The following is a 20,443-nucleotide window of genomic DNA, read 5'->3' as shown; positions in this document are numbered from 1 at the left end:
ACATCAAAATATGTACGAAGGATCAAAAGAAAAAAAAAATACAAAACAGTATATCACATGAGCATAATGACTTCCTGGCTTTAAACTAGATTCCCTGGAACAGACGCCGCAATTTTGAACAGTACACATCGTCAGTGCCCATTTGTATTGCATCATAATTTGCTGACACCAGATTTGATTGAATTGCCAATAAATGTGTCTGTGTGTGCAAAGGTCTCTCAAGTAGCGAACCCATAATCCCATCAAGAAATACTCCAACTTGTCTTCATATCTCAAAGATGAGGGAGATTTGATATTACAATGAGAATTCCTTTAGCAGTAGACTATGGCACAGTACATTACACAAGACATGTCATTAGTAAAATTCTACTCACGGAGACTGAGAACACGTAAGCTTGTTATTGGGTTAACACCCGAATAGTGTCAAATTCCCCGTTGAAAACTCATTGTTATAAGCCTTTAAATTTAGTTTTGACAGGAGAATTGCTATTCAAGACATGAAGACCTTAATTTAACCAAAACATAGCACAAAGAACACCTCGAAATTTATTGGATTTCCTTGCCTCCGGTTTTCATATTTCATTGCTACTTACTCAATTGTTGTCAGATTTTATTGCATTATGTACAATTTCGTTTGATTATGTGAAAGTGCTTATATTCTTTCATTACAAACATACAGCTAAAGGTTACATCCCTGCTTCCCTGTCTCCCTCTCCCTCTCTCCCTCAGTAGTACATGTATGGCCCTATACAAATAACGTATAATCTTTACGACTAATACACTGAAAGGGTTTTATACAAAATTAATCGTTGTTGTCAGTAGACCATGATGAATTAATCACCTTCCAATCGACTACAATAGAAGTAATAATAGTATTACTATCCAGACGGATGTACAAGTATATAGAGACCGTACCAGCCGGTTCACTCTCCCACACAGAAGACTAATCAAAATTGATATCATTTACATTATAAATACATATACCAATTTGATTGTGTTGATATTATAGACTCTTTCTTCTGAGTATATGATGACAACTTCGTCTTTTCTTTATTTATCTTTTTTGTCCCCGTTAATAACCTAACCGTCTCTCCCACTTAGAAATAAACACCCTAAGGTTATTTCTTCGTTGTATTCACACATAATATTATAGTTTGGGGTATTTCTTAAATTCATTTTTGTTCATTATACGACACAAATTCAATGATCAAATTATATTGTCACCAATGAAAAAAAATCACTGGTGCATATTTTCTTTAAAGATGTAATAAGAATATTATGGATTTTCTTGTTAATATTACATTCAAGATTATTCTAAAAATTAAAAAGAATGGAGTTACACATGAGAAAGGCAAACCAAAGCCGCTCCATTACCAAGTTACAAAAGCAATTAGATATCACAGAATAACATGACATAATTAGCTTTTATCAGCAATGATATAGATAATCAATAAGTACAAGACAGATTGAGTAAATGATTATTCTTTTATCTCAAAATATGACATTGCAGACAAGTATACGGTAGAATTAAGTCTCCCATTGCACCTTGACTTCCAGGCAATTATACATTTATTTAGCGCTTACATCAATTATGAAGATTGGATTGCTTCTCAATTTGACAGGATACTTATTAATACAATGTCACTGATTAGGTGATGATAACTATACAGAAGCCTAATGGATCATCGGAGCTTCCCTTACACTAGATTCATCCATCCGAACAGCTAAAGGATGTAAAGATGGTCCCTTTGTCTGTCCTTGATGAGTTTTATAATGAATGACCTTCGCGAGCTTTTATCATCCATACTTTATTGCATTCATACAAATAACGACACTGGCAAGGGTTAACCCCTTCCATGCCATGGGAAGTCTTTCCTCTTCTCCAAGGGCATCATCCAGAACTGTTGAGACTGCTTACTCCTTGGTAGTACGGATGAACAGTCATCTGCAGCCATCCTTGAGGATTCAAAACCGGGATGTATTCACGTAGACGGAATCAAGTTCTGCATATCGGAGTAAGGACGGACCCGACCGACTCCTCCCTATCGCTTCCTTGGCTTTCTGCGATTCCTGACCTGAGGTCAACACTGGTTTCTTGGGAGCTACCTTTGGAGGTCTTCCCGTCGTCGTCGAACGAGAGTCTTTAACTTCTACGAAATCGTAGACCTCTTCGTCTTCATGGGGCTGGACGGGAAGGGACAGTTTTCTACTGTTGTTCGGAAGCGATGCTGTCGAGCGCCTCTGGTTTTCGTAGTAACTGTCTTGATCCATACTATCTTGACGAGGCTCGGCATAACCGCGTTTCGTGATAACGGGTTTCAGCATCTTTCTCCTGTTCTCTGGCGTAACAACAACATCGTATGGATTACTAAGTTCGTTTGCTGAATCACGTGCCATGTCGTGGTTGCTACCTACAGGGCCATAACTGTCACTGAATAGAGGGGAGCGTGGAGCAAGTCCAGGCACGTCATCTCCTAGTACGTATGTACATGTCATTTTTTCATCGGCCACACTCTGTAACTTCTTGGTAATTGCAGGGGATAGGTCTCCCGGGAGAACATACATACCCTGTGTAGCAAATGCATGCTTTGCCTCACTTCCCCGTCTTGATGTTGGCTCTGATCTGGTCTCACCAACATGGTCATACAAATTTGAATTACCACTTGAGAGTCCAGACAAATTAGATCGGAAATCTACAGTGCAATCCTCGATGGATGATTTGGGACTTTCTTCCAGTGAAGGGAACTTTTTAATAGGTTTCCTTGGTGACGCACCTTCCCTCTCACAGATGCGTCGATCAACATTAGTCGGTGGGGAGGTCTGTCCCTTGGACATGTCAAGGTATTGTGCCGTTACCGCAGGAGGTGCGACCAGATGATTGGCCGCAGAGGGCGGTGCGCATGTGTTTGATGAACCCTCGACAGGCTGCGGATTTCTCCTGGTTTTTGGAAAAGGTTTAGGCTTAGGAAGGGGTTTCCTTTGTCCAACCATAGATTCACCCATCCGATGATTATTATTGTCCTTCGAAACTGTTTTCTTTTGGGATGGTTCGGGTGAAGTTCGGGGCTCGTCTGCAAAAGCGGTATACTCGTTTTCGGTGACAGCGGCTGGTCCAATTGGGCGTCGGCCTTTTACAGGACTAGTTTGAAGATGTTTCGCCGATGAGGGCATTAGATCCGACATATTGACGCATTCAAATCCTTTAGCATCCTTTTGAAATTTGTGAGGTTTCAGTGGACCTGCCTCAGGGTCGATAGCTTCGTAGGAACTCTCCTGCGTAGTGTCTGCAAGGTCCATGATGTCATAGCCAGGATTTGAAGTGGCTGTCAGTTTTCCCTTGTGACCTTTGACCTTCTGTTTGAGTTTTGGTCGATCTCCATGACCTACAGCTCCGTTGGGCACTGTTCCGTTCGTTTGGATACCTGCTATACAAAAAGATAGAGAGAGGGGGAGAAATAGCGAGTGAGCTGAGCTGATATTGGACAAAAAGGAAGAATAATGAGAAAATAAGAGAGAACAAAGCGTGACCGGTAATGATAGGTAAATAGATAGAAGGAGTAGGTGTAGTATTAGTAATAGTAGTGGTGGTAGTAGTAGTAGTAGTAGTAGTCAGGCGCGTACGCAGGGGGGGGGGGGGGGCTTTGGTATTTGTTATGTGTGTATTTTGGAGGAAACCCCTCCCCCCTTTGGTAAATAAAAGTGTCCTTTTACCCCCCCCCCCCGCTTATTCAGCGGCTGGCTGAGTCGTTGCGAAATTTTCGGCCCGATTTAAAAATGTTAACCCCCCCCCCCCCTTTGAAAAAATCCTGCGTACGCGCCTGGTAGTAGTAGTAGTAGTAGTAGTCATGGTATAGTACTAATATTATTAGCAGTGTTAGCATTATTATTAGTAGTAGAAGTAGCAGTGATAGTAGTGGTAGAAGTTGTAGCAGTGATAATGCGGAGGGGGAGGAGGAGGAAGAAAAGTAACAGGAGCAGGAGGAGCAGGAGGAGAAGAACAATAGTTTACGGTATATGATGTAGTTACACACACACTTACTTTTGTTAAAGTCATAATTATTTAAAGTGTTCATTATGGTTGAAGGGAAGTAATGATTGTCAAACAAAAATATCCTGTCTGTATTTACCTTCACTATCCCTCCTTGTTGGTGACTCATTTTCCATCCTGTAAAAATATAATAAAAAATGAATGGATTATAAAATACACTCTATATGTTAACTACGATTCTAAGACACCTACCCCTGGAGAACCACCTCTAGGATAACCATCCTCTAGGACGACTACCCCCTACGACAACTACCCCGGATAACTACCCATTACGACAACTAACCCCAGGCAACTACCCCCTACGACAGCCTTACTCTAGGACAACTATCCTAGGGCCTAGTTGTCATGGGGTTAGTTGTCAACGTGTGAACTCGCAACATAACCCATGGAACCAATTCAATTAAAAAACTTCAATGTGTGTTCTTTAAATATTTGTTAGATTTCCTCATACGAAGATAAGAAAACATGGTTGCTTCCGTGGGCAGTTCCTGCCTTTCACTTCTCTGTAGTCATTCCTCAACTCACTTTGTCTAAATGAAAAGTGATTGTATATTCAGATATGAAAAATAATGTGCAAATTATGTGTAGTAAGGGATGGACCTAAGACCGAAAGACGTAAAGAAGACTCTATAGACCTATATAGAGACATGATCGAATCGAAAGTTGGACATCGTTAACAAGGCGAGTGAAATTAGTCGTACATAGGACCTAAAAGAAGACCCTGATCGCACCCAATTTATGACAATCAATATTATTCTAGGTCACTAATTTCGTCACTTTGGCAGTTTAATGACGTAAGCACTTGTAACTGCCTTCCTGTTCACGAAGAGCCATTGTATAACTAGGATTCGTATCGAATAGTTATCATTAATTACAGATGATAAACTATACCCGTGCTTACAGCGAAAATATGGTCTGAATTAAAAAGGTTTTGCCTAATATTGGGGAAAAACAATGAAAGCGCAAAGCAGTAAAGTGAAACGATAATAAACAAAGAATACACGGGTTTACCGAAAATGATTGAATTCGGGTAAAAAATAGTGTGACGGTGTTAGCTCAGTTATTTTGAAATATTCAAATAATTGTTTTCAAAATCTTCCATGGAAAAATATACACTAATATCTCTTTAAAAGAATATTTTCTGTAATATCATTATTATTCCAATCACCATACATAACGTAAAAGATACCGGTGTTTACAGCTTTGATTGAATCAATATACCTCTAATTATTTCGAAAATCAACGGCAGCTCTATAAAAAAAAAGAATTTAACTCATTTTAACACAGCAAGCTAGAATTAATTCAGTGCAATATAAAAACAAACAATACCCCATTTGTCATACTTCCTCAATTTATCCACCCTAATCAGTATTTAATAACAAGGTTGTTCCGTTGAAAAGTGGTAATATGCATAAAATGTTCACCAATGTGTTCCTGTTTGACGGATCACTTTATCACGTGAATTCAATAAATTAAAAGTGAAATTTTCCAAAATGTAGAAGAGGATGTGATTCAGGGACGGGTTCAAGATTGTCAGAGGGGAGGGAAGCAAATCAAACTGACTTGAAAATTATATCTGCGAATAGAAGTTTAGTCCTCCTATACCTGCTTGGTTAGGGGTCGAGGGAGAAATTAAAAAAAAATCCAAAGTGAACATTTTTATCCTACTTTAATCAGGAACAAAGGAATACGTTCAGCCCAACAGATGATATGGAAAACTGTCTTTCAAGTACCGCAGACAGTACTTTGGTAAGCAAAAAACATCTACATTGCAAACAAAATGAAGAGATGATTGACTAAAGGAAGGAGTACTTTTCACGCAACAAAGTCGGGCTCGTAAAACACACAAAATCGGCCCGTATTGACTTTACACACAGGACTATTAAGGGGGGTGCTTTCGAATGGAGGGAACATGCACACCCGTACCCTAAATAACACTGAGTGGGGGGGGGGGGGGCTTGGCTTTCGGAAGAGAACCCGATCGACCGAATACTGGACTATTATGAATCAAACAATTCGAATCATAAATATTCACGGGTATCAGTTTATGATGAATTTTAAAAAAATCATGGAAATACTAGAACATAATCATTGCTTGGACAATTTGGAGATATAACATGATGCAATCTATAGGGCTTAAGTAGAACTTTTTCTCACCTTCCAACGGGCTTCTTCTTCGGACAGAATTTCCTGACGCCGCAGACGACCCCACCGATCGACATCGCCAAGAACACGACCACGGCGACCGCGGATATACCCATCATCATCGGCCGACTCGACAGCAAGCTGGCCGATTTCCCTTGCCCACCGACGTAAACAGGCGAGGTTTCGATGTGGTTGTCCGGCGAGGCGGTGGTTGAGGTTCGGGTACGAGAGTGACGCTGAGTGTCACCGTTGTTGTTGCTGTTATGACTACTTGTAAATCGAGATGTTGTTGATGGTGATGTTGTCGTTGTTGTAGCGGTAGTGGGGATTTTCGTTGTGGTTGGCCGGGCAGTCGTTGTTACAGCTTCCGTTGTTGGTGCTATTAGTGATCAATGATGAAGCATGGTAAATATGAAATGAAATAAAATAAATACAAAATATCAATTTATCAAACTAGAGAGACAGTGAAAATTCTATTAAAACTATGGGTTGAATATGATCTAAGTGAATGTATGGGGTTGTGTTGTCATGAAAAAGTCTGGATATTTCTCGGCTGCGCGGATAAGTAAAGGGTTCAAGGGAAATTTTGTTTTTCTGTTTGTTTGTTCATTTTTAATAGTTTTCGTTTTTTTTTTAAATATTTGTTTAAGTGGCTGATGTAATTCCTGGCAATTATAACTAGAAAATAGCCTTGCAAAAGAAATAAGGCCGTTTTAATTGGATGATGTTAAAAAATCCTCTGGTATTAAATCCAGAATTTTCAAAATGGGACGGGAGTTTCCCGACATAATTTCCCCATGGAACATGTCTTTCGTCTCAAATCGGTGTTAGTGCATTCACCCAAAACACTTACTTTAGAAGCATAATACAGACAAAAAGGTAAATTGTTCAAAATTCTTACGTTGAGTTGGTAAACAATTCGTTCCTTCTGTTATCCACCCTGGACAGCACTCATAGTCCGACACATAGCCGATCCTGCTGGGTCTCCTAGAACCAACTGAGTACACCGTCCTATTCATAAAACAAACACAAACGAGATCGTTATATTACATTAATTAAATAAGGTTTAGGTGGGAAAAAAATAATACAGTCATAGAGCTAGTAATCCAGATTTCTGGTTCCCATATAACATACCTTGAACTGATCTTTTCACTTCAATAATTCCTATAAAAGCGCTTTGAAAGTTCTGGAGCACCAGCTGATGATTAGTTCTCCGTGTTGTTAGCTTCACTGACAATTCAAGACTGTTTCACCAAATAATCATTCTACCTCACTTGTTTTTAATTCTTTATAATCAGTCGTAATGGAAAAACTTTGAATTCAAGGGCGATGATGATTGAATTCTAAACCAGTGTCAATTAATTGCCATAATGCATAATAATAGAATAAACACCTGTGTAATTAAACCTTGCCCTACTGCCCGACATTCTTTAAAACAATCAATAAAATCCCCAATGTTATTTCATGCCTAGAATTTCGCTGAATCCTACCTATTTGATGAGGAAATCGATGAAAGTTTGAGGTGAAATAAGTAGTAATAATAATAACATCGGAAATCTGTTTCTTCAACATATGAATTACTCATTATGCGTCACAGACATTTCAGCCATCGATTTGCAGAAAAAAAAAACGCCATCCACCTACATAGCACATCTTTGTTATCATTATAATCATAATTACTGGTCATATATTTATGTAATGTGTAGCCAGTCACGGATGGGAGGTGGGGGGGGGGGGGCTGGTCATGGTCTGTGCAAGTAAGCAGTGGGTGGGGGGGGGGGTTAGGGGGGGGGGAGGAGGGGGGGACTGGTCATGGTCTGTGCAAGTAAGCAGTGGGTGGGGGGGGGAGGGGGGACTGGTCATGGTCTGTGCAAGTAAGCAGTGGGTGGGGGGGGGGGTTATATTCCAATTATTCTCCTTTCTCTTTCATGCTCCCTCTTTATGTCCTTCACATTTGTTTTTAATTTTTCTTTTCTTTTCTTTTTTCTTTATTTTATTCGATATTAAGCCATTGCTCCCCCAAAAAAGGATAACGAACTGTGCAAAAAAACAGGGAAGACCTAAGTTCAAAGAAGGCACCACTATGCGTGAGACATCTATCCTTTGGAGTGCCAAATATTATTTTTCATTGAGTTATAAAGCAAAATTAACTGTAATCATTTACTCAGTGGTTTTATTTCAACCATCTTAATATATATATATATATATATATATATATATATTAAACAAAATAGTACAGAATTTGCTAAATTAATAAACTGATATAATATAATAAAATATTAATTGACTGCATGATCTGAAACGTATGATGCTAAAACTATTTCCTCCTTTTACTTTGTATTATTATTTTTATTTGTACGGGTTAGGGGATTTTTTTAATTTCAAACTTGTAAACATGTTTGACCTAAATATGGTAATATTTCAGTTTAACCTGTCGAGTCATGATTCCCATCCGCACTATTTCCGATATGCCCTATGGCTTTTATTCTCCCTTTCATTTTCAAACATTTGCTTTTATTTTTATTTTATTTTTTTTATTTCGGGGATTTTTCTGGGTGTTTTGTTTTTGCACTCACTTACGTATTTTCCTTATTTTTAAGGATAATGATGATAAGGAAATTATATCGTATAGAAAGTGTATTGATTATATTTATATACTTTTTTATTTTTAATATTTATTTGTATTGATTGAATGACTGATTGCATGATGGGTTAACAAGTTGGTTGATTGATTTGATTGGGATTGGTTTTACATTGATGGTTTAGTTGGTTAATTGACTAATTTCTCAAATGAGTGATCGACTGGCTGAACAATATGATGAATTAATTGCTTAATACAACAATTATCGATTGATTGATTGGTTGGTTAGTTGGTTAACTTGGTTGGTTTTGATTGACCTGAATCAGTTGATGCATTGACTAACTGGTTCATTGTAGAATTGATTACTTAATTAATTGATTAATTGTTTATGTAAACATTTATCGTTGACTACAATACTGATAAATATTTTATGTGCATTAACTTCTCTGACTGAGTAACCGATTTAACCAGCTGTATAGCTTGTTGCGTGTAATCCCAAGTGAATTTAATGTGTAAATCATAAAGGGCCTAATTTTGGTCTGACAGGTCGATCGATTAATAATTGTTTCAGTAGGAGGACAGTGTGGGTGGATAATTTATAATCAATAGATCTATCTGTGTGACACAGGGAATTCTGTTTGATTAAGTGATTGGCTATACGTGGGAGATCAATCTTTGTTTGATAATGCAGGTGATTCATCAGTTTTTCTTAAGTAAAAGGGGTTGGACTAGACTCTGATGTCTGATATAATTCTTCACAGTCAGATATGCGATCAATCAGTGAATACGTAGGTGTGGAATGAATATGGCTATGACGCATTTAAACACAGTGACACAAAGTATATCAATAATCTGTACACGTTGGGCATGTTTTTCATTGTCTGAATGATTAATGGTTCGAACTTGCGACCGTCTGGCCAAACGCCCCCTGTACACGAAGCGTCAATTATCATGCGTCACTACCTGCGCTAATCCCGCACATCAATGAGCGATTGCGACAATAAATCCAAACGCAACGTTTGCAGTGTTCGTTTTGCATTCAATCGTTTTATATAATGATAAATGATTTCATGTCTTTCAGTGATAAATAACTTGTATTTTGGGGTTGATTGGTGCCCTTGTAATGTTGGGTCAGGTGTGGCAAGCGTAGATCAATGTCTTGTCAAAGGGCGTTAGAGGTGTGGAATTTGTTATAATAATAATAATAATAATAAAAAAAAAAAAATAATAATAATAATAGCCTAATAGTCCACTCCAAATTTTATTAAACCGAAACGGAAATTCTTTTTGCCCAATTGATCGTGAACCCGGCAGCCACTGAGCAGCGCCAGATCGACGTTGCTCTATCCCTTACTGTTGAACGCCAAACAAGGTAGTAACAACTACCATCTTTTAACGTCTTTTGGTATGACGCGGCCGGCGTTCGAACCCACGACCTCCCGGTTGTGAGGCGTACGCTCTACTGACTGAGCCAACACTCCCATTTGTTGGATGATAAAGCCGAGATGATTTTCATAACCATTATTGAGGGGAATAATCGGCCAAACGTGGACATCAGTATTGAGGGGAATAATCGTCCAAACGGGGACATCAGTATTGAAGGGAATAATCATCCAAACGGGGACATCAGTATTGAAGGGAATAATCGTCCAAACGGGGACATCAGTATTGATAACTTACCTGTAACGGGTACACCTTGCAAGGTAAAGAAAGCCACATTTCTCGTAGTATACTTCCGTTGATGATTTTGTGAATGTCTCCGTGTAAAAGACAACACGACTAAAGAGAGAGAGAGAGAAACAAGATAAGACGATTAAAAGTTTGTAACTATTTAGTTTTGACCATCTTAATATGTATTAGCAGTAGTAGTCGTAAAGTCGTAGTAGTAGTTGTAGCATCAGCAACTGCAGCAGCAGCAGTAGAAGTAAGGCCACATAACAAAAATGAAGTGTTTCCCGTCTCCGCCCGCCTTCTTTCCTTTTTCTTTTTCTTTTTTACTATTTACTATTTACTATTAAAAAGCAAAAAAAAAAGCCAGAAAAAAAGCCTGTGATATACAGTTTGTTTAAGTAGCTTCTAAAGTGATAAAAATTATTTGTTTTGTCATACATTACATCACTGTACTCACCAAGCACAAAATATGTGAATAAATAGGCTTGCGGCCAGCTAAAATTAGCATGGCAGCCATCTTGGAAAAAATGCAGACAATTGCAAAATAGTCAAAAGTATTGCCCTGCCTCCTCCCTTTTTAAAAGTCCGGACGAGAAACACGTTATTTTTGTTTTTGGGCCTAAGAAGTAGTACAAGTAGTAGCCATTGTGGTAGTAATAGCAGTAGTAGTGATAGCAGTAGTAGAAGTAGTAGTAGTAGTAGTGGTGGTAGTGATAGTAGTAGTAGTAGTAGTAGTAATAGCAATTGTGGTAGTAGTAGTGGTAGCAGTAGTAGAAGTAGTAATAGTAGAAGTAGAAGTAGTTGTATAGCAATAACCCTTTTTCTAAAATGTATGTAATACTAAGAACTTAAGATACACATGTACCGCTATAATGTATCCTTCAGGGCTTGTGTTGAATGGAATTACTTTGTTTTTACACAGAGATATGAACATTGACACTCAGTGTAACTTTATACCATGGAGTTAATAGCTTCACAAACCTTGGATGATTCACTATACGGGATAATTCTTTTTGTGTGTGGACACGCTGTTAGTATTATAATTCATACGTAACATTCTTTTTACTGTAAATGTATGTATTTCGCTGACTATAGGGCCCCGCTTAGAAGCTTAGCTTCTAAAGGGGTCCTAAAACCATTCAGTTTATGATGTTATCAAGTTAGAATATTTTGGTTGATGTACTATTACCAGTCTCTTTTTTATGTAACAGATTATATCATGCTTTGTGTGGTTTTGAATAAAATAAACTGAACTGAATTCATCGATTAATATCAATCTATTTCAAAAAGAAATTGTATTCACATTGGTATTCCAAAAATTATTTCACAGCATATAACAGTGTTTATCTTCATGGGGTAGTAATCTTAAGATAGCACATCAATATGTATCCGACTTGTTTAAATAATAAAAAGATCATTTATTTTCAAATTGGCAATCGTTATTGCTGATATAAACAATTAGAGGAAGGAAACAAGAGACATTCTTGACCGCCATTTTTTCGTCTGATTGTATTCATGGGGAAATGAGACACAGCTAATGCTTCCCGCTCAACTTCGGAAATTCTAAAATCCCAGAACAAACAAAGTTATGTCGTTGTCTGATCGTCATCAAACGTTACGCATGATGAAATGCACGTGGACCATTTCCCCCTATATAATGATGGCCATTTTATCTTCATAACATCCAGTTAGCTACAAATTTATTAAGAGATATCTTTTGGGCCTATGCGACTGTATAACCTTCGCGTTTATGATAATTTTATGTTTGATGAGGACATACAGTACAAGAGACCTTTCTGGCACTTAACGCATCGTTATTATCTTTGATTTTTCTCGATTGACCAACATTTATAGAACCATACATTATACCCAAAACGTAAAAGTGCCACACTCAAAGCCAATTTTAGACATTTCCTGTATTTGGTGTTTACATTGATCAACGAGAGGCTTCATGTGAGTGATGTATCCTAGGGGATATACTATGCACTTCAATATCTCCTTCAACTTATAAACAAGTGATTTTATTATGACATTACTAAAAGAATAAGAATGAAAAAATGTCAACATCGTCAAAGGTATACTCGAAATCCTTGAAATTATATCCGAGTCCGGATGTTCTCAACCTCAACATAAGCAACATGAGTACAACTGGTTCATATTCGTCTAGTAATTAAAGTCCTCCATCTAGGCTTTTGATTCTATAGTATTTCGAAAGATATTCATATGATAAAACTACACTTGATTTATAAAGCACTCAATGCCATACACCATCTTTAAGAACAAAATGTGATTATCCCGGTAATCGGATAAAATACTCCCTGGGGAGTATTTCTATCTTTTGGTACTTTTGTACCATGTTAAAGTTTGTCTTCTTTTCACTGTTGTTATTGTTTTTATTGCTCTACTATACCTTACTTGCTTCCTGATATATTGTTTTTGACAATTCCAATTGTCAAGTCTTTGTCAAGTGCCATTTTACAAATTATTTCATTCTCCTATTACAGATAACATAAATTATTGCTAAGTAAGACAAGCCATAATTGTTTCTATTTCATTTTTAGTTAAATATTTTGCCACATTATTTTGTGAATAATTTTTGCGGAAAATTTGCTTTAACAATGTCGGCCTCCATTTTCAAAAGGTTTAAGCACAATCCCTTTATAATTTATATTGCATATCTATCCCAAGAAATTATTATATAAGGCGACTACAAAGTTCGATCATTAACCTGGTTTTATTCCAGCTGCCATAAGGCACTCAAAGCATCCAAGAAATGAATTTCTACCAGGTACCCATTTACTATACACCTGGGCGGAGAGAGGTAAACGTGGATTAATGCCTAGCCCAAGGCCATTAGTGTCGCGAATCATACGATCCATAGTCCGGTGACATGTCCACTAGACTTATCAATCAAGTAAAGTCTAAACGTTTATTTCTTATTTTCAATCTTATTTTCGATGCAACGTGTTAACCCCCTGTCCTTAGAAACTGTGTCACACAAAACAAATACGATTCCTAGACTCACTGTCACTGCCACATCCACCGAAAGAAACCTTGAAGGTTATTACTCAAATTTCTTTTTCTTTAAAACACAACTTTAAATTGGTCTTCAAATGACTCACACCTTGGAAACATGGTGCTTGGGAAGGCTCTGTCATATCGTTTAATATTCAATGTATGCCCAAATCTTGGCTTATTTTCCCACGATATGGCTTACTAGCGGGTGTCTGATTATGTTTACGGAAGAAACGTGGAACAGAAGCGGTAAGCGTCAGGAAAACCCGTAAAATCACGGTGCCAATAATCTTGTGGCATAATTTGATAACATTGCACAATATAGGACGAACGCAGAAAACCGAACAAATTGTGAGAAGTGAAAGTAGGAGTAGTGGTAGCAGTAGTATAAGAATAAGAAGTAGCAGCAGCAGTAGTAGTAGTAGTAGCAGAAGTAGAAGTAGTACTTGTTGTTTTTGTAGTTATCATCAGTGGAAATAAAGCAGTATGCTTCCAAAATACAACAATAATAGTGATCATCATAATATAATAATGATGAGGAGGATGAGGATAGTTATAATGAAAATAATAATAACAATAATAATAATAATAATAATAATAATAATAATAATAATAATAATAATAATAATAATAATAATAATAATAATAATAATAATAATAATAATAATAATAAATATAATAATAATAATAATAATAATAATAATAATAATAATAATAATAATAATAACGATCATAATACTAACACCACCACTACTACTACTACTACTACTACTTCTACTACTACTACTACTACTACTCCTACTTATGATAATAATAATTTTAATAACAATTACAAAGATAATAATAATAATGACAATTATATATTTTAACAATAATCTACTTTTAAGCGCTAGCAGGATTATTAAGGCTTCTCTTACTGCACTTTTGCAAGGTATATATCATATTACATGAGGTGTGGTCTTACCTGACTTTCTTTGTACATCTTCCATCTTGTGCTATGCTTGATGTAAGACTACTCAAACAGACCAACAGCAAGAGGGATAGCGACCAAGAATCCATCCTAAGAAAAATCAAAAAAGAGACAAGATTTAACCGATATCTTGGAAATAAAGTGGAGTACTGGTTATTTGTTGGCGATCGCCTTGTGACAGAAACTGCATGGAAGCAAGTTGGGAAGGTTCATAATGAATTACATAATAATTGATGTATACTGTGAGGTTTTTTATCATTAAGATGCTAATAAATCGACCGTCTATCTTGCTATAAATAACATGCACTGTACATATAAATGGGTATATGGGACTACACATACATGTGGCGTAAACTGACGAGTTGGTCCAGACTTTTCAGTTTTTCTCATCATATAATTATGACAAATTTGAGGGCATTTCAGGACCAAACAACTCTTCGAATAGAACTGAATGCCGTAATTTCCCTTTACAGATCCAAATGTAGGTCATGGTAAAATGAATATGTGCAGTCGTCATCATTAATGAATTCAATGATGTACTATTTATGTGGTTTAACGAAAATCGAACTACTCATCAACTTCTCTTTAGCTGACAAATTAGTGGTTTTAAAAGTCATTGCCATATCAAAAGAAAACGTTTTGGGCGTAATTAGTTAAGTGCAGTCAAAACAGGATTATATCCTATTTGCTTTGATCATTGCCACATAGAAATAGAACGTTTAAAGGGGCACCAACTATTCTTCATTCAAATGGTTCAACTCACACTTGGAATAATGTATGTGTTAAACAAAGAAATAAAAATATTCCCTGAAATCATTCTTATTGTAGAAATCAAAAATCAATTTAGCGACACATATCATTCATCAAATTGGCAACGATATTCAGTCCATTTATTTTCAAATATATTTCGAAAGTAGCTTTCACAGTATACCGGGTTCAGTTGCCGTGTCCTCTCAATTGAATCAAGCCATGATGAATTAGAAAAAGGGGGACCACTGTCTCATCCAGTATTACAAATTCCGATTGTATAATCAATGCGTTACCCTATATAACTATAATTATTATGCTGATTGAAAATCTGATAGTCAATCACTAAAAACGTAAAAGCCTAGAAGGGAATTTTTGTGTGTGTGTTCGTGTATAGCTTACTTTTTGTTATCCTTAAAAAAGAAGGTATTAATTTCTATTTCAGGCTTTGATTATAAACTTATTTCATACCATTGAAAAAAGCACAATGTCATGCCGTGTTTATTTTGCCCTTAATCAGCTAATGGATATTTTCATTTGAAGAGCAGCATATCAATGGTATGAAATAAGTTTATTATCAAAGCCTGAAATAGAAATCAGCATAATAATTATAGTTATATAGGGTAACGCATTGGTTATAAAATCGGAATTTGTAATACTGGATGAGACAGTGGTCCCCTTTTTCAAATTTCTCATGGTTTGATTCAATTGAGAGGACACGGCAATGTTTTAGCCTAATTATATTGGATGAAGTTGAGGTGATAAAAAAACGATTGCATGGTTACCATCAATACTTTATTAACCCGTTGATTACTGAATGTTCTCATTGTCACATGTTTAATACAGGGGCCACCATGTTCCAGTAGGCAATATAGAAAGGTGTTTGAAATTTATTTGAACCGACGGAAAAGTGCAACCACTTTTATTTTTTACCCAGGAAAAGCACATTGATATGCTGCTCTTTAAAATGAAAATATCCATCAGCTGATTAAGGAGAAAATTAACACGGCATGACATTGTGCTTTTCCTGGGTTAAACAAATAATAGTGGTTGCACTTTTCCGTCGGTTCAAATAAATTTCAAACACCTTTTTGTTTTCTAAAAAAAAAAATAGTTCAAGGATACTTTGTTACTATCATCGATAAACATTGCTTTATTAATCAATGACGAACCCATTGCCTACTGCAATGTTGTGGCACTGTATTAAACCTATGAGAATGAGAGAATTCAGTAGTCAACTAGTTAACTATTGATGGTGCCCATGCAACCGTTTTTTAACACCTGTTTTTGTCTCAATTTCATCCAAAATAATTAGGCTAAAACTGACAAACATATGCTTATGTCATGTTGGTGATGACGGGAAACTAGTTGAAAAACAGAACTTTCTCTTGATTGCCTTATATATACTAATATCTAAATATATTTTTCTGAGAAATTGGTCGTCGTTATACTGCATTTTCATGGACAAAATTCATTTGCGTGGATGGTTGTTTTACTGACACTGGTGTAATAGCTGAAGTACTAATATCATTTAAACATGTAGCCTCGTTGTTTCTAACCTTGCTTTAACAACATAACATGATGTTTCACGGCTATGAGTATGGGGTGATTGGCACATTGCCCATCCCCTATCATATTTAGTCTCATGCTGGCAAAACAGAAATGTTTTTTATATCATGTTTACGGTTTGTCGGGTAAATTGTCTATTACACTCTCCCTGATTGCACCAATAATATGTAACATGAACGGAAATATTTATTTAAAAAAATCAACCTCAGCCATTTCAATAGGATTGTGCACCATCATGTGCTTCACCTTTAGAAATGTTCAAACATAACAAAGATATATTGCGTAATCAGAACAAGAGTTCTATAGGAAATACGTCGGTATTGATATTGTATTTGGGTTGAATTCTCGAAGGTCTTTGCGATTTTTTTTGGAAATGCAAGTCCACATTGAGCAAATGGAAAATAAGTTAGGTTTCAATTGTAAGTTCATATTGCTGACGTGAGTCAGAGAGGTGTTAATTAGGTTATAATTAACACCTCTTTGGCTCTCAACAGGACAGGGTGATAATCTGTGCATGCTCTTATCATGTCTGTATCTTTTGTATGTACTGCTAAGGGTTATATGTATATATTTCATTGTTTCAAATACATTTGCTGTACTTCTTGTATCAGCACTCTGATCAGTATTTTGTGAAAGTGCTTAATCATTATCGTCAATTATTATTATTATGATGTAGTTTTCATGTGGAAGCATTGTGCGAGTATGGAACGTCACATGTTCTGATTTTTTTCCGAAAGTTGAAATAAATCAACTATCACTCCTCCCCCCCCCCCCCCCATCGAATAATCTGAAAGTATTCCTGTCGCTGATGGTACTTTTAGCGATTGATACAAGCACCTCCCCCCCCCCCCCCCTCCCCTTAACGCGATACTGAAGTATTCAACGAAAGTTTTCATATGAGTCAAAACTATCAAGCCCAATGCGAAGTGCTGCATCAATAAAACAATTGATACGAGTTATGTACGAACAAAGAGTTTGATAATACGAAATCTCAACTGTTTGTGGTGGAATGGTTTCTCAAAAAATGAAATTTAATGTAGCATTTACAAATTACATTTATTTCCGTCTGCATAAATGCATATGTGTATATGATAATCGGTTTGCGTAACGCTTTTCATTACTTTCTTTCAACCATTTCATTAGTTTAATTTTAATAGTCACCTTTAACGCGCTTTAACAGGCGCGTAGCCAGGGGGGGGGGCGGTGGGGGCGGTCGCCCCCCCAAAACGCCGGCCAAAAAAAAAAAAAAGAGAGAGAAAGAGAAGAAAAAAAAGAAAGAGGACGTAGGAAGAAAAAGGGAAAAGGAGTCGAGAACGGTACAATGAATCGTCAAAGCTTCCGCGCTTCGCGCGGGAAGGGGGAAACCGAATTCAAATTAAGAAATATGAGTCGGGAAAGGTACAACGAATCGTCTTCTTTCTCTAATAATTTAATGAAACGTCAAAGCTTCGCGCGAGAGAGGGGAGGGACTGAATTCAGACAAGGATTTTGAGTCGAGAAAGGTACAACGAAGCTTCCGCGCTTCGCGCGGGAGGGGGGAAACTCCCCCCTCCCTGCACCCACCCCCCTAGGGAGCGCGCGAAGCGCGCTCTTTAAGTGATTCGCACGCTTCGCGTGCTCACTACCGCCCCCCCTAAAATGAAATCCTGGCTACGCGCTTGCGCTTTAAAGTTGGCCTACAAAATATCCACGTATCAAGATCTAAAGTACTGAAGGAAATCATGGTTTTCAGGAGGAAAGATCACATGTTCAGAGGCATGATCATCATTTTCGACCAACCTAGGGAAGTCTTCAAAATCCTGGCCCGGGATCTAAACATGCTCGAAACTGTGTTTACCAGTATTAGATTGGCACGGGTCGCTTGGTATAAAACATAAGTCTCTGTTTGTCATACGCCGACTAATTTTCATTCTAGTTGGTGCTAAATTTATTTGCTAAATCGTGCATGAACGATAGTTTTGTGTTTCGAACCTTTTTTGTAAATAAGACCAACAAGCGCTGGATTAAAAGTAATTTCAATGCACTTTAATATCGAATAATAAGATTTGTGAATGAAATATTCAAATCTCGACATCACATGAGAGTACTCCATAAGTAAAATCAGCGTATTATTATAACAAAAAAGTTGATGCATTAGTGAATTAGATTTCTCATGACACTTGTACAACTCGAGAAGTGAAAAGTTTCATATTTTGGAGATTATTGTTATTCTTTTCCTTTTCTTAATATCTTGAAACACTACATAAGATTTGTGCTTGCGCACTGTCTTGCAGGGAAATGATAAAACAGCAAATCTTTGACTTACCCAATCTGAACCAATGGCTAATCCAATGTAAAAACGTTCGATTTCAAGAGCACAAGAAATGTAGATATCCGAATTGCGTCCATACACTGTCTCTGCTCATCACAATGAACTGTCAATTGTCAAACTGATAGTCTAATCATGGACCTATGGTCTAATCCAATTTATCGAAGAAATATCTCCCTAAAACAACAAGTCACCTGCGTAGCGGAAGCTCGCCCAATACTTTACAGTCGTTGTATTGTTGAAAACTCTTCTGAGGGCGGAAACTTCTAACAGTTGCGAATGTGGTATAGGATATGCCAAGAAAAATGAGAAGAATTAGGATAGGATTGGAGGGAAAGTTTTGATATGAGTAAGTTGGATTTGTATGTAGACGTATTTGAAGAGCCGGGCCTTGTCCTATAAAGAGTTGCGATAGACCAGTTTTGTTTGCATGTTCTTTACCTATATATCGCAAACGTTCAACTCCTGTTTAGTACAGAGTTGCAATTGATTTAAACTAATCGCAACTGCTCCTAGGCCGAAAAAACTCAGAACTGCAATTTATGTGTACGAGTGTGACGTTGTGAAATTTTACCAACCCAAAGACCCAACTCGACATCGAAACCTGGTCCTTCGTGTGAAGATTATAGACCTGACCACTAGACCAACTCAGATCTTCTGTATCATGCTTCGGTTCATTTGTATCGCCTTTTATTGATGTAAAGGGTGATCTGCAATATTGAAATCAGTTTCTGACTTTACATACCAATTAATATCTTACTGTATATTCCCATATTTGAGTAGCCTAAAAGACTAACATTTCCTCTTCTCGTCTCATGTATTTTCCTTTCTATTTTCCTGTCCCATTTCCTTTTGTTTGTTTATTTTTCAGTAAATAGACGCTTTATTCACTTTGAAATTGCATTCGTACATTAGACTGTCATTTGTCGTTTTCCATTATCTCTTACCAATATGTTACTTTTATCTGTTTTACCTTTATCTCTCTCTCATTTATCTCTTACCTTTTATTTCTTACGTTCCTACCATTTCCTCGCTTTATAACAATCTACCCCCCCCCTCTCTCTCTCTCTCTCTCTCTCTCTATCTCATCCTCTTATGTTCCACTATTTTCTGTCTTTCCTCTTTTCTCTCTCTCCCCCTCTCTCTCTCTCTCTCTCATTCTTTCTGTCATTCGTTCGCATAGTACGTTATTTTTTTTTTGTAGAAAGCGATAAATATGGCATAATCCTCTTCCCATGCACGGCCTATAATATACTCAACGAGTCGTATATACATTACAAGTAAAACCATCATGGTATTGTGCGTTGTGTTGGGTTTATTTACAAAAAAATGTTGGTTGAATATGTTAGATTTTTCAATCCTTGTAGATGACTCTTTTACTATTGATAG

At 36.9% G+C, this 20,443-nt stretch overlaps 1 protein-coding gene across 2 annotated transcripts; it reads right to left on the bottom strand.

Moving 5' to 3' along the window:
- Positions 1-442: 442 nt before the first annotated feature.
- LOC115919087 (endochitinase A-like) lies at positions 443-19,224 on the bottom strand. 2 transcript variants are annotated; one of them, XM_030999538.1, is made up of 7 exons: positions 19,052-19,224; positions 14,425-14,520; positions 10,455-10,553; positions 7,095-7,204; positions 6,206-6,572; positions 4,128-4,165; positions 443-3,425 (listed from the first exon to the last, which is right to left on the bottom strand). In XM_030999538.1, the coding sequence occupies exons 2-7, from the start codon at positions 14,517-14,519 to the stop codon at positions 1,966-1,968; spliced, it is 2,169 nt and encodes a 722-aa protein (XP_030855398.1). In that variant the 5' UTR covers position 14,520; positions 19,052-19,224; the 3' UTR covers positions 443-1,965. The 2 variants fall into 2 exon arrangements, with proteins under 2 accessions (XP_030855398.1, XP_030855402.1); XM_030999542.1 differs by having other exon boundaries at positions 443-3,422.
- Positions 19,225-20,443: the final 1,219 nt, after the last annotated feature.

This window comes from Strongylocentrotus purpuratus, unplaced genomic scaffold (genome assembly GCF_000002235.5).
Source record: "Strongylocentrotus purpuratus isolate Spur 01 unplaced genomic scaffold, Spur_5.0 spur5_contig_861, whole genome shotgun sequence".
NCBI classification, from domain to species: domain Eukaryota; kingdom Metazoa; phylum Echinodermata; class Echinoidea; order Camarodonta; family Strongylocentrotidae; genus Strongylocentrotus; species Strongylocentrotus purpuratus.
This window is presented reverse-complemented; position numbering and strand designations above follow the sequence as displayed.